Raw genomic sequence first — 12,742 nt, forward strand, 5'->3', positions numbered from 1 at the left:
GACTTTACACCTTTTAATTTCAACGATTCTTCTATATTCTCGTAAACGAAAATAAAAAATATAGAGAATCGATTTTGATAGATGTATATAAGAAAGAGTAAATAGATTTTGAAATATGGGATTTTAACGAAGAGAGCAACTATTTCGCGGGATTTGGCGAATTTATCTCACACCCAATCTCGCACACTCCCTCTCTCTCTCTCTTTATTTTGTTTCTGAGTCTCTCAAATGCGTTTTGTGTTTTGTTTTTGATTTTGGCCCTTTTCTAAAATATTTCATATTTCTCCTCCTCTGCCTTCTTCAGGCGTGCGGACTCTCTCTCTCTCTCTCTCTAAAACAGAAAGAGAGAGATCCAAATTACGATAAAGAGATTTTATCTGCTTTACTTCTCCCTCCTCCTCCCTCACCGGAATCGAATCTCTCAACGTTGGTCGGCGGCGGCCATCGCTTTCTTCTTCTCCTCCAGGTGCGATTCTACTTTCATCCTTCTATGCACCTTTTGTGTGTACGTACATATGTCTGATTTGGAGGAAATGTTATGATTTTCAATTCCTCTTTTTTTTGGTTTGTACGATGAGAAAATAAAGAAAGGTTTCTAGGTTAGAAAAACGTACGACGAGATGTTGATGAAGGCATCATCCCTGCAGTTGCTTTTATTAGACATTGCCCATGCCTTTGGTTGATTTGCAAACTCTCAAGTCTAGGAGAACGCTTGGCTTCAATTTCATATGGTTGGCTCATGATGATTTAGAGAATCATTTGTTGATTTGTTTTGTAGGCCTTCATTGGTATTGCTGATTCCTCAAGAGGTCAGCTATGGAGGGAGTTAATTTCCCATTTGGTGGAATTATTAACGATTTCAAAGGAAGAAGAAAGTGCTACAAACAAGACTGGCTTGCTGCCTTCAATTCTGGTGTCAGGTTTGTTCATAATTCTCTACTTCACGTTTGGTTGCCCCCCACAAATAAAATGACTTTATAGTGTTTCATTAACAATGCTAGGATACTAGCTCCAACCCTGTATATTTTCATTGCCTCTGCACTACCTGTGATTGCTTTCGGCGAGCAGCTTAGCAGAGAGACAGGTTGAGCTACCGTAAAATGTCTCACATACATAGAGTTGTGTTGCTTTCCAGAGAACTTTTCTGATGGTTTTATCACTCTTTTCCTTCAGATCGAAGTCTTGGCATATCGGAATCACTAGCTTCCACTGCTATTTGTGGAATTATCCATTCAATTTTTGGTGGACAACCCCTCTTGATTGTAGGGGTTGCAGAACCCACTATTATAATGTACACATATCTTCACAGTTTCAGCAAAGGCAGGCCTGAACTGGGTCAGAAACTCTACTTAGCTTGGGCAGGATGGTTTGTAGATTTCTCATTTTACTTTCTCTTTGTTTTCGGTAATTCTTCTTTCCTTATTTACATTGGAACTCTTTGCTTGTTTCCTTTTCTTTTTTAACAGGGTCTGCGTCTGGACATCAATTTTGCTTATCCTTCTTGCAATGCTAAACGCATGCAACATCATTTCTAGGTTTACAAGAATTGCAGGAGAGCTCTTTGGAATGCTCATAACCGTTCTTTTTATCCAAGAGGCTGTTAAGGTTCTGATGGGTAATTTAAATATGGTAAAAGTCATCCAAAAGTCATTCAACATTTTGAAACTCACGAGGAGATGTTTTGTTTCATAATGCAGGGACTTGTCGGCGAGTTTTTTGTACCAAAATCTGACGATCCAAGTTTGGAAGTGTATCAGTTCCAATGGCTGTATACTAATGGTCTTCTTGCGGTTATATTCTCGTTCGGTCTTCTTTACACTGCTCTGAAAAGCAGGAGGGCAAGATCATGGAGATATGGCTTCAGTATGTCGAATATTTGAGTTGGCTATATAGGTAAACACTTGATCGGATCATTGAACAATAACTAGCTTCACTTTTTCAGGGTGGATGCGAGGTTTTATAGGGGATTACGGAATTCTCCTCATGCTTGTGTTGTGGAGCGCATGTTCATACACAGTCCCTAGAAACCTTCCTGAAGGAGTTCCAAGGAGGCTGGAATTGCCACTTCCTTGGGAATCCGAGTCCTTGTATCACTGGACAGTCGTCAAGGTACTACTACCCCTTACCTTGTGATTTGTGAATGTGACACTTTCCAACAGAGAAAAACCAATCATTGCTTTTTTGGACTAAAATTGCAGGATATGGGGAAGGTCCCGCCTCTGTACATCCTTGCTGCATTTATACCAGCAATCATGATCGCAGGTCTATACTTCTTTGATCACTGTGTTTCTGCACAAATGGCTCAGCAGAAGGAGTTTAATCTCAAAAATCCGCCGGCTTATCACTATGACATCTTTATTCTAGGAATCATGGTATGGTTATGGTGATTTCTTTCATTTTTTTAGTTTAAATGAATCAAGGAGTGAATCATCACTAACTCATCTCTAAGTTGTTGTAGACATTAATCTGTGGCCTACTTGGACTTCCTCCTTCAAATGGGGTCATTCCACAATCCCCTATGCACACAAAGAGTCTTGCAGTTCTTAAGAAGCAGGTTAGAAAAAAAAACGGAACACTCTGTTCCGATTGAATTTAGTTTTCCCTTGGTTTGAAATCTGAAACGTTTTGAGTATCAATTGCAGCAAATGCGAAAGAAAATGGTACAGAAAGCAAAAGAATGCATGAAGGCAAAAGCTAGCAACTCAGAGATCTACGGGAGGATGCAAGATGTGTTTATAGAAATGGAAAAATCCCCTAAGGCACCTAACCATATTTGTCTCCTGAATTTACTGCCTCTATTTCTTTTAGATTCCAGGAAGATAAATTCTCATCAATCTTATCGTAATGAAAACTTGTCAGGCAAATTCAGTGGTGAAAGAGTTAGAAAACCTGAAAGAAGCAGTGATGAAAGCAGACGATGGAGGAGGAGACGCAAAGGGGAAGAAATTTGATCCAGAGGTACATATCGAAGACCATTTGCCCGTCAGAGTAAACGAGCAGAGAGTGAGCAACCTATTGCAATCAATCCTTGTTGGATTGTTGATACTAGTAGTACCAGTTCTCAGAATGATACCAACTTCAGTTCTATGGGGTTACTTCACTTACATGGCTGTTGATAGTCTCCCTGGGAATCAATTCTGGGAGAGACTTCAGTTACTATTCATCACTCCTGGTCGTCGATACAAGTACTGCAAGATCTCTTCTTTTACATCACAAACTCTTCTTAAAATTTTATAAAATCTTTGATTTATTTATATTTTTTTTCTTGTGTGTGAACAGAGTTCTTGAAGGATTACATGCATCGTTTGTGGAGATAGTACCTTACAAGTCGATTGTTATGTTTACACTCTTCCAGCTTCTATATTTTCTGATATGTTATGGAGTAACATGGATACCTGTCGGAGGAATATTGTTTCCATTGCCATTCTTCATCCTCATTGCTTTAAGACAATACATCCTCCCAAAGCTTTTCGATCCATCTCATCTCCAAGTTTTAGATTCTTCAGAGTATGAAGAAATGGTTGGTGCACCACAACGAAACTCCAGCTTCGGTTTCAATAGGGAGTTAGGAGAGGCACATAATATTCCAATCAGTGTTGTTGAGAACAGTGAAGACGAGTTCTATGATGCAGAGATCCTGGATGAGATTACTACCAGCAGAGGTGAACTCAAGCATAGAACATTAAGTGTCAAAGAAGACAGATCCCAGATGGTAAAAATCTATATTAACATTCTTGAATTCGATTTGTTAAAAAACACTTATTTGATCTGCATTTTTTACAATTTAACTATCCTCAGGTATATCCAGAAAACAGTGGACACTCCTAACTAAGTTTTGTTTGGAAAAAGGAACAAATTTGATTGCTTGAAAGAAACCGCAGATTAAAATGGTACGAGGAAGATGCGTAGAGGCAAATAGAAGAAGCAAGCAGATAAAGATGGGGCAAAGAGAGGATACAAGTGCAAACTTGCTGATCGTTTCTTCTATGAAACAGTATTTGGGTTTCCTCACTTTGTGATAGATCTGTTTGCTCTTTTACTTTTTATCTACCAGACAACAAAAAGAAACAGGCTAGATCATGCTACTTAGACAATTCTCTCATTTCTGCCTTTAGGGCTAAAAGAGGAAGTTTTGTTACTCCTTTTTGTTTTGTAAGAAATGAAATATAAGCAGGATGAGTGTGAAACTCTAGTGTGATTTAAAGTTTCACTGCCATAATGAATCATCACTGATTGAGATAATTCCTTCTTACTTATTCTTTACGCAGATTTTTGTGTGTTTTGTAAGTTTATGTATGTTAGATGTTAATTGTAGGTCATGTATTTAAAACTGTTTATATCTGCAGGTAAGCGAGTTGCATTTTCTTGATCAAAAACTGGATTCGACATAGATGATGTTATGAATCCGAATTGTAATGGCTAAAGAGTAATAAAATATATCAATCTCTTTACATGTACTCGCGTGCGTATCAAGAAACCTTCAGAAGAAGGAGAAAGTCCCCGTCTCTTATAATCCTGATGTCGTCGATTTCAGCTCCTTCTCTGTTCAGAATCTTTGTAGCTACGAATCCCAGCTTCTTCTCACCGATTTCAATTAACTCTTCAAGAGAATCCGGTAGCTTCACTACTTTACCGCATGAGGAAGCCTCACCACTGATCGTCACTCTCGCCGGATAAACCACACCTGCTCCTTCACTTACTGCACTTCTCGTAGATCCGCCACCTTCATCACCTGAATCAATTGAAAAGTAGTTCTTTTCATAAACGCAAACGCAGAAGAAGTGGTGTTTGATGCTTGAAACAATAGCAACCAAAGTTCATTTTAGGATGGAGAAAGTAAGCGTCTTACCACTGTTGGCAGCAGACATGATGCCAAACAGCGAGTTCTTGAAATTACTGAGCTTCCGTCTCTGAGAAACGGCTCCGACCAGAGGGGGCATTGCTTCCCTTGAACGGTGGTGGATCATTACAGGCTCGCTGCAATGTTTCATCAATGGTTTAATCTCTGGTGTGCCAGAAACAAATTTCTGTTTCTTCTCCACTGGTCTCTGATTATGAAACAAAGCTTTGATATCTTCATGTCCTTGATGCTCAGCAAGACCTCGAGCCGTCCAACCGTAAACATCTGGCTTGTCCATATCCGCTCCTTGCTCTAACAGAAACTTCACAATCTCCATATTTCCTTCTGAGACTGCTCTGTGCAAAGCTGTGTTTCCGTTGACATCTGGGAGTGATATATCTCCACCGTATTTAAGAATGTCTTTGAGTGTATCTAGGCTGTTTTGTTCAACAGCTAGGCAAGAGAACTGCCCTACTGTGTCAAAGCTCAGCGTTGCGCCATTTTCTGATAAGAGTTTAGCAATTTCTTCATGTCTCCCGATGATTGCTTCCCATAATGGTACATTACCTTCTGAGTCTGAAAAATTAGTTAAACAATTACTAGACGATCACCAGATTGTTATATATACAAAATGGACTCATAAAACCTTCGTTATATCATACCTCTAATATTAGGATCTGCTCCATGCTCGAGAAGTAATACAACACAATATTGCTTTCCTTTTGATGCTGCTATATGCTGAGATGAATACACACACACAAAACATATAAAATAGTGAGAAATTTGATTGTTCTTAGAGTGAAAAAGGATGCCATAGCTTGTTTAAACAGAGGAATTTGGAGCTGACCAAAGCAGTTCGGCCATTCGTATCTGTTTCGTTTGGGTTTGAGCCTCGTTTCAATAACTGATGCAGCAGTAAATCGTCTCCTCTGGCTGCTGCAAAACATAAGCTAAGAGGTAAATCCATTTTCCCTTGAGCCAACATGAGTTCTGTATCAGCCAAAATGCCTTTCATCACTGGATCTTCAGAGTCTTTCAGATGCTGTATTAGACGATAACATATTCGTATGAGACAATATAGTAAACTCAATATTAGTCACTATAGATTATAATAAATAGCTTTGGGACCAACCTGAAGAAGATTATTCATGATTATTGCTCCATCGCCAACGTTGGCTTGAACAAGATTTAAGAATGATGTACGGTTCAGGCGAAGCAATTGACTCAGTCGCTTGGTACGAACTGTGAACAACTGTGGCCTGTAACATAGAACCCCTACTTCACCAAAAACATGACCTTTTTGTGCTTCGCCAACTACCTGATCCACTCCATTCACACGTGCAATAATGTCCTGTCATATAGTAGAATTGTCAACTAATTTGAAAGTAAAAGTAAAGAACAGTTTCGAAGATATAACCGAAAACAACTTACAACAGCCCCTGTGATCATTATGTAAAAGTCTGTTGGTGCTTCATTCCGCAAAATCACATCTTCTTTGGGAGGAAAATACTCAGCCTTCATCTCAGTGACCTACATAATGTCAGAAGGTTGAATGAGTGATTAATCACAAGAAAGTAGACAAGTCTGAATCTTTGTCAATGGGAAAACATACCAATTGGAATAGTAGATCATTGGATATTCCATGGAACAAGTAGATCTTGTCAACAATTTCGTAGAACAGATAATGTGATATGCTGGAACGAATAGCCTTGGGGAGGGAATCGATAATCTCTTTCTGCTGTAGGCCTTCTGAATCGGTTCTGTACCTCAAAGATAAATGAGCTACCATCTGTTCTTGCAATCCCACTGGAAGATTGTTCCTTTGAGCAAATGCTGAGGCGGCTTGGATAGTATCTCTCTAAAATCATTAAAATCAACAAGATAAATTAAAACAAAATAGAAAGACTCTTGCAGGAGGATAAGACAAAACTTAGGTGACTTAGTTCAAAACGAAATTGCATTGAACATTTCGTGTGTTCTTGGAATAGTGTGCCTGAATTGTACCATAGGAAAGAAGAAATGAGCAATTAATCAAACCATGAACAGAACTTACAAATTTTATGGTGCGACTGGTCACATGAACCACCAAATTGGTCATATTACCAATTATATAAGCTAGCAATCCAAGATTAAAAATCATGTAGAAGAGAATGAAGGCCCTCTCTCTTGCATTATTACCATGTATATCACCATAACCCGTTGTTGAGAAAGTTGTTATGGACCAATACATTGCTGTGATATACCGGATAAGCAAAGATTTCTTTGTCCAATTTTCCTCCGCAAGTGCCATAAAAGTCATCGAAGGTTCTGGGTAATGTGCAGCAATAGAATAGTTGAAGCAAGCGCCACAGTGAACAACAAAGAGAGCAACCTACAATACGACCATCAAAATGTCTTAAAGTGACAGCAGCAAACTATAGTTGGTTAATGTAAGATGGTGTACAGATACTAACAAGGAGAAGTTTCGTGCATCGAATCCAGAAGTAGTTGTATTTCCGATCTTTCTCCAATCTGAAAATTCAAAACAGGGCAACTATGAAATACAACAGTTACAAAGAATTGAATAGCTTGATGATCAGTCTTATCAAAATTATAGAACTTTTCTAGTAACCACATTCCAGAATCTGTACACATGTATAATAACAGATGATAATACACATTCAAATCTCACCTGGCAAAACAATTACTGACCCTGCGGAGACGCCAGAGACGCAGCATACTGAAAATTCCATATCCTTGAATAGTCTTATGCAATAAGCTGGCAAAAATTTCATAGGGAACAGTAGATACCACATCAAAAATAAGCCAAGTGGAGGTATATCTCCAAGCTATTTTCTTGGGATCATCGACTAGGAGATAAGTTGCCTTGTTTAAGAAGGCAACAAAGAATGTCAGAACAATATCGACAGCGAAAAACCCATTGACGATGTTATCAAGAATACTGAGTGGTGCTCTTGGTGTTTGTAGGAACCCAAACTCAAAAGGTGAAGCCCATGCTGTGTAAAGCACCAAAACCACTAGAAACCAATCCCAAGCTCTGAAACAAAATTCAACATTGTGCAACTCATTATCAGCCACACAACAAGTACATATAATGTAACTGATAAATGAGGGGAAAGTGAGAAAATGCATAAGAACTCTTTGCAGAATTTACAATAAAGATTAATGCAGCAAACCTACACGATTCAACTAGATAGCTTAAAAAACTATGAGGTCACGGAATTATAATGTCCCTTCAACACAAGTAATTCATCGAACAGTTTAGATTCATCAAAATTCGGAAACAGTTTCACAGTTATGGAGAGAATTGAGATCATTTTTTTCTTCAATGGTGTATAAATTACAAATCCTACAGAAATTCTAAGAAGAAGAAGAGAAGCTGAAACACTCCCACGCGACATGCATCAACGATTTATCAGTCATAAAATCTCAATTACACAGAAGACGAAAGGTACAGAATCAGCTAGCGAAGAAAAATCGTCGTACCTGTAGCGAGGATCGAAGGGAGAGATGATGAAGCAGCGGAGCTTAATGTGACGGCTAGAACGACCGGTGGCTCCGACTCCAAGCGGCGGAAGAAGACCTTTGCTAAAGCTGTAATGGCTCATTGTCCCTTCTCTGGATAAATGTTCGGCCGCCACATCCTCCGCCTCCTTAACTACTCCACCGTCGTGCTTCTCCGGCCAAAACCACACCATCTTCTTCTTCTTCTCCCTCTCCATACGAATCGAAGAAGGATTCAACTCTCTCTCTCTCTCTGTATCTCTGATCTCGTGATGATGATTAAAGTGAAAAAATCCGTTCACGTTCCGTTGTCGAAGTGATTTATTGTTGAGGGAAGAAGCGTGTACACATGGGCTGGTCTCTATACTCTCCTCCTCACCAATTCGGTTTCTCCTAAACTTGGTGTATGACCTCTCTGGTTTTATTGTGTGTAATTCACCTTTTTACCCCTCTCCAACTAATTTCCCTCTTTATTAAAAAAAAAGGGTAAAAACAAAAATCTTATTCGCCATTACCTTAATAAAAATTCACACAAATCTATTCTCCTATAAATAGATTTATGTTTGACGAATACATTAAATGCATGGAGTCATCAAGAAGTTAAAAACTCAGATTTTCAACAAAAATAAATTTCCCTAAAATTTTTGTAGTGTTTCCAAAAAATCACAATAAAGTCGATAATTTTTGTGGAAAAAAAAATTACTTTCCCAAATCACTTACGATTCTTCCCTTTTACATATAAAAAAAATCTTTAAGTACAGATTCCTTACTAAACTAATACAAATGTGATTATGAGAATTCAACATTTTTGTAATAACTTTATTCGTATCCATAAAAGTAAATTAAAATATCTAAAAAAGGGAGATAAATATAATAAGACCCATGTACGTGTCGATACATTATTACTACTTTATACATAATTCAAATTTCAGAAGGTTATATAACTTCACATTCTATTGACAGTCAAAAGAGAGATATGAATTTCTTCTTCCAGCCGAAAAATTACTAGAATAGTCCAGTCAAACAAGTTTGAACGAGACCATACGTTATATAAGTTTGAATTGAGAAACTGGATTTTAATTTTCTACTTAAAGATCTGACGAAAAATATGGTTGTCTCTTTGTCCGTATTGGTTGGAAGAGAGTTGAAAGAAGATATATATAGCCGTTAAGTCTATCGCATGTCGAAACGTGTAATAAAAGAAAAGAGATGAGCCAGAAAGCAAGAAACGCTTCTAGCTACTTTAATGGCATTTTCTATCTTAGATATCGATGCACAGCCAAACGCTCTTACCAACGGCTATCTCTTGTCCACTGCTTTCACCATAAATACTCATACACCAAATACCCAGTCACACACACCTAATTAACAAGTTTTAGCTATAAGCGAGTAAGAAGTTGGTAATTAAAGTTTTGGAGTCAAAATGTTTGATGTTTACTTCTTGATTGTGATGTTGATGGATTTGGGTAGGTTTACAATAGGGTTATCAAGTGGGCACAAGTTCTATGTTGGTGAGAGTGATGGATGGGTCCTTACTCCCTCCGAGGATTATTCTCATTGGTCTCACAGGAACCGGTTTCAAGTCAACGACACTCTTTGTAAGTCTCTCTCTCTCTCTTCTACTCGATCTATAAGGGCTAATGGACACAATGCTTCAATTTGTCACTGATGCATGATAATATTAATTCTTGATTTTGCAAGATTTTAAGTACGTGAAAGGAAAAGATTCAGTGTTGGTGGTGAGTGAGAAAGAGTACAACACATGCAACACGACGCACCCCTTGACTTCCCTCTCAGACGGTGACTCTATCTTCCTACTTAGCCGCTCAGGGCCATTCTTTTTCGTCAGTGGCGACTCTGGAAACTGTCTCAAAGGTCAGAAGCTAGCCGTAAAGGTTATGTCCATGGTCCACCACAGTCACACTCATCGTCATCCTCCCTCTCCTTCCCCATCACCCACAGTGTCTCCGGTCCATCCGGCTTTGTCTTCGCCGGCACCTTCCCCGAGAGTAGATCCATCTGATTCAGGAGTTCTTTCTCCAGCATCAGGCCCCTCGGCCGCAGTTCGCAGTTCGGCCGGTTCCGTTGGTCCGGGGGTGGTTTCTCTAGGCTTGATTCTCGTGATTATGATGAGTTCCATGGTTTAGCTTTTATGCATTGTCTCTGGTTAATTGCGAGGGTGACTTGAGTTTTGCTAATAATGTGTTTTATATTATGTTTCATGTAAGTTTTTGTATTTCTCCCGTATCGTATTTGTCCTTGTTTTCGTTTTGTGTATCTTGATTTCAGATTACTAATGCTTCTCCCGGAAAAAAAAAAGGCGATACTTGCACGTCTACTCACTTTTATATCTTACGCAATTTACGCTACATAGAATGATAGAAATAACAGATTAATTTATTTCATAAACTCTGTGTGAACTCTATATTAAGTGTCAAGGATCACCTGACTAATTTTAGAAAACCTATTAATACCGAGCCAAACAAAAAAGCGCGTACAAGGATAAGTCAATAAGATGATGACTGTAAAGTGTAAACGTTATGCGATTTTATATATTCACGTTTTGTTCATTTGCCAAATAGAAAAGGGTAAACTGATTCTTGCAAAACCGTGTTGACTGAAAACAATAATCACACATTCTACTTTTTTCTCTACCTAGGGTAACAATCTGAATTAAAAAATACCGCTTCGTATAGTTATAATTTATTCATCAAAAACACACATAAAAAAGACAAAAAAGTTGCCCTGTTTTGGGCACACACAAAATCATCGATGAGACCGTTTCACTCAAAACCTCAAAGCGAAACTCATTTCACTTTTATTTCCCACCGCCTAACTTACTTATCGTATTCGAACGTCTATATTATATATATACACACAATCATACGACCGCTACGGCGGCTGGACAGCCCATTCCGTCACCAAGAAGACCATAGTACAACATAGAAACCCTCTGTTTTGCCTCCGGGAACCTATCCTCCTCCGTCTCCGAGACCGGCGACACAGATTTTCTCTCGCACGTTCCGAGCCACTTGGCTTGCATGTACTTGTGCTTTCTCCAAGGACCCAAGTGCATCTTCTTGTCTTTCATACATTTCTTCGCTGCCGTGCACAATATCTTTATCAATGACTTGAGCCTCTCCGTTTTCCCGACGTACACTTCCGGTAACATTCCGGTGAGTCGTTTGTACTCTTCGCTGCCTCTCGCCATCTCAAACTCCGCCCTAAAACATAGCTCGATCACCACCCGGATCTCGCCTTTCTTCGATTTGTCCACGATCTCCAAATATTCATGCTCACCTAATGTTTTAGATAAATAAACATCATGGTTAGTCCAAAGTATTATAATTCACAACGCGAAAAATGTTCAATACATATATATTTTTTTAGAATATCTAGATAATTCCGTTGACTTGGTTTATAAATTAATGGTGTGATAAAGATGCGTTAAAGTTTCAAAAAACAAGTCCAAAACGAAATCCCCTAAAACAATCTAAAAAAATCAAAATTCTTTAATTAGGAAAACAGAATACTGAGAAATTAATTTTGACTAAAAACAAAATATTACCGGCAGGGATCTCATGAGAGCTTCTCCACTTGGATTTGGAAATGACGCAATCATAGCCGGCGTCTCGGAGACGGCGAGATACTTCGCTGCGTAAACAGCTACGGCAACCGTCGGTCACGGGTCTCCGACAGACACACACCACACCCTTTGATCTTACAGATTTTAACGCTTCCTTGGTTGCTTGTCTTATCTTTGTCTCAATTGAACTTGTCCTATACAGTGTCGCCTACACATTTCAGATTTGGTCCAAAGAAACAAAATAAATTAATGAGATATAAAAAAATACACAATTGGAATCCTTTAAACAATTAAAGAAAGAGATATATTCATATTAAAAAAGAAAGCTACCTGGAGAAGCTGTTCTTGTTCTTGCCAAAATTTTATGTTCTCTTGGGAATTACAATCGGTGGTGTCGTTGTCAACTTCGGATTCGTCGCAGGCGGCGAAGTTATAATCCTCGGGTGAGTGGTTACCTTCGTCGAGGAAACCAAATAAAACATCGTCGGAGCTAGCCATGCCGTCGAGAAATTTCATGATGTCATCGGAGTTTTGCCGATCCATTTTTTTCTTGAGAAAGAGGAGAGAGAGAGAGATGGGAACTGTTTCTTTCTTGTTTTTCTTTTTTGTTCCTTTTGTTTTGTTTGTGTTGGAATAAATAAACGAGGAGGGTATATATATATATATATAGTCAGAGAAAAGTAAGACCCGGATAAGTGGATTGGGGACCCGCGCTATGAGGTGGGAGAAAAAAAAACACAGATACAAGGCGCCGCGAACAAGTGCTTTGATGCTCTGTTTTGGAAGAAGATGACGTGTGAGTACATGATTGG

At 38.8% G+C, this 12,742-nt stretch overlaps 4 protein-coding genes across 4 annotated transcripts; 2 read left to right on the forward strand and 2 right to left on the reverse strand.

Moving 5' to 3' along the window:
* Positions 1–89: 89 nt before the first annotated feature.
* Positions 90–4,245, forward strand: LOC17879121 (probable boron transporter 7). The gene is made up of 13 exons (XM_006283214.2): positions 90–466; positions 779–920; positions 1,002–1,084; positions 1,174–1,366; positions 1,467–1,605; positions 1,698–1,863; positions 1,943–2,109; positions 2,199–2,372; positions 2,459–2,554; positions 2,643–2,759; positions 2,860–3,185; positions 3,280–3,712; positions 3,799–4,245. The coding sequence occupies exons 2-13, from the start codon at positions 817–819 to the stop codon at positions 3,826–3,828; spliced, it is 2,028 nt and encodes a 675-aa protein (XP_006283276.2). The 5' UTR covers positions 90–466; positions 779–816; the 3' UTR covers positions 3,829–4,245.
* A 96-nt stretch (positions 4,246–4,341) lies between these two features.
* Positions 4,342–8,752, reverse strand: LOC17879698 (probable potassium channel AKT5). The gene is made up of 11 exons (XM_006285836.2): positions 8,327–8,752; positions 7,512–7,877; positions 7,294–7,351; positions 6,894–7,211; positions 6,453–6,698; positions 6,272–6,370; positions 5,973–6,191; positions 5,688–5,882; positions 5,503–5,578; positions 4,850–5,416; positions 4,342–4,732 (listed from the first exon to the last, which is right to left on the reverse strand). Exons 1-11 carry the CDS (start codon positions 8,560–8,562, stop codon positions 4,470–4,472), a joined length of 2,643 nt encoding a protein of 880 aa, XP_006285898.1. The 5' UTR covers positions 8,563–8,752; the 3' UTR covers positions 4,342–4,469.
* Positions 8,753–9,698: 946 nt separating this feature from the next.
* Positions 9,699–10,680, forward strand: LOC17880414 (early nodulin-like protein 2). Its single transcript, XM_006286161.2, has 2 exons — positions 9,699–9,942; positions 10,046–10,680. Exons 1-2 carry the CDS (start codon positions 9,768–9,770, stop codon positions 10,489–10,491), a joined length of 621 nt encoding a protein of 206 aa, XP_006286223.1. The 5' UTR covers positions 9,699–9,767; the 3' UTR covers positions 10,492–10,680.
* A 337-nt stretch (positions 10,681–11,017) lies between these two features.
* Positions 11,018–12,547, reverse strand: LOC17878528. The gene is made up of 3 exons (XM_006284103.2): positions 12,261–12,547; positions 11,913–12,138; positions 11,018–11,644 (listed from the first exon to the last, which is right to left on the reverse strand). The coding sequence occupies exons 1-3, from the start codon at positions 12,471–12,473 to the stop codon at positions 11,226–11,228; spliced, it is 858 nt and encodes a 285-aa protein (XP_006284165.2). The 5' UTR covers positions 12,474–12,547; the 3' UTR covers positions 11,018–11,225.
* Between the last annotated feature and the right edge of the window lie 195 nt (positions 12,548–12,742).

This window comes from Capsella rubella, unplaced genomic scaffold (genome assembly GCF_000375325.1).
Source record: "Capsella rubella cultivar Monte Gargano unplaced genomic scaffold, Caprub1_0 scaffold_7, whole genome shotgun sequence".
NCBI lineage: Eukaryota > Viridiplantae > Streptophyta > Magnoliopsida > Brassicales > Brassicaceae > Capsella > Capsella rubella.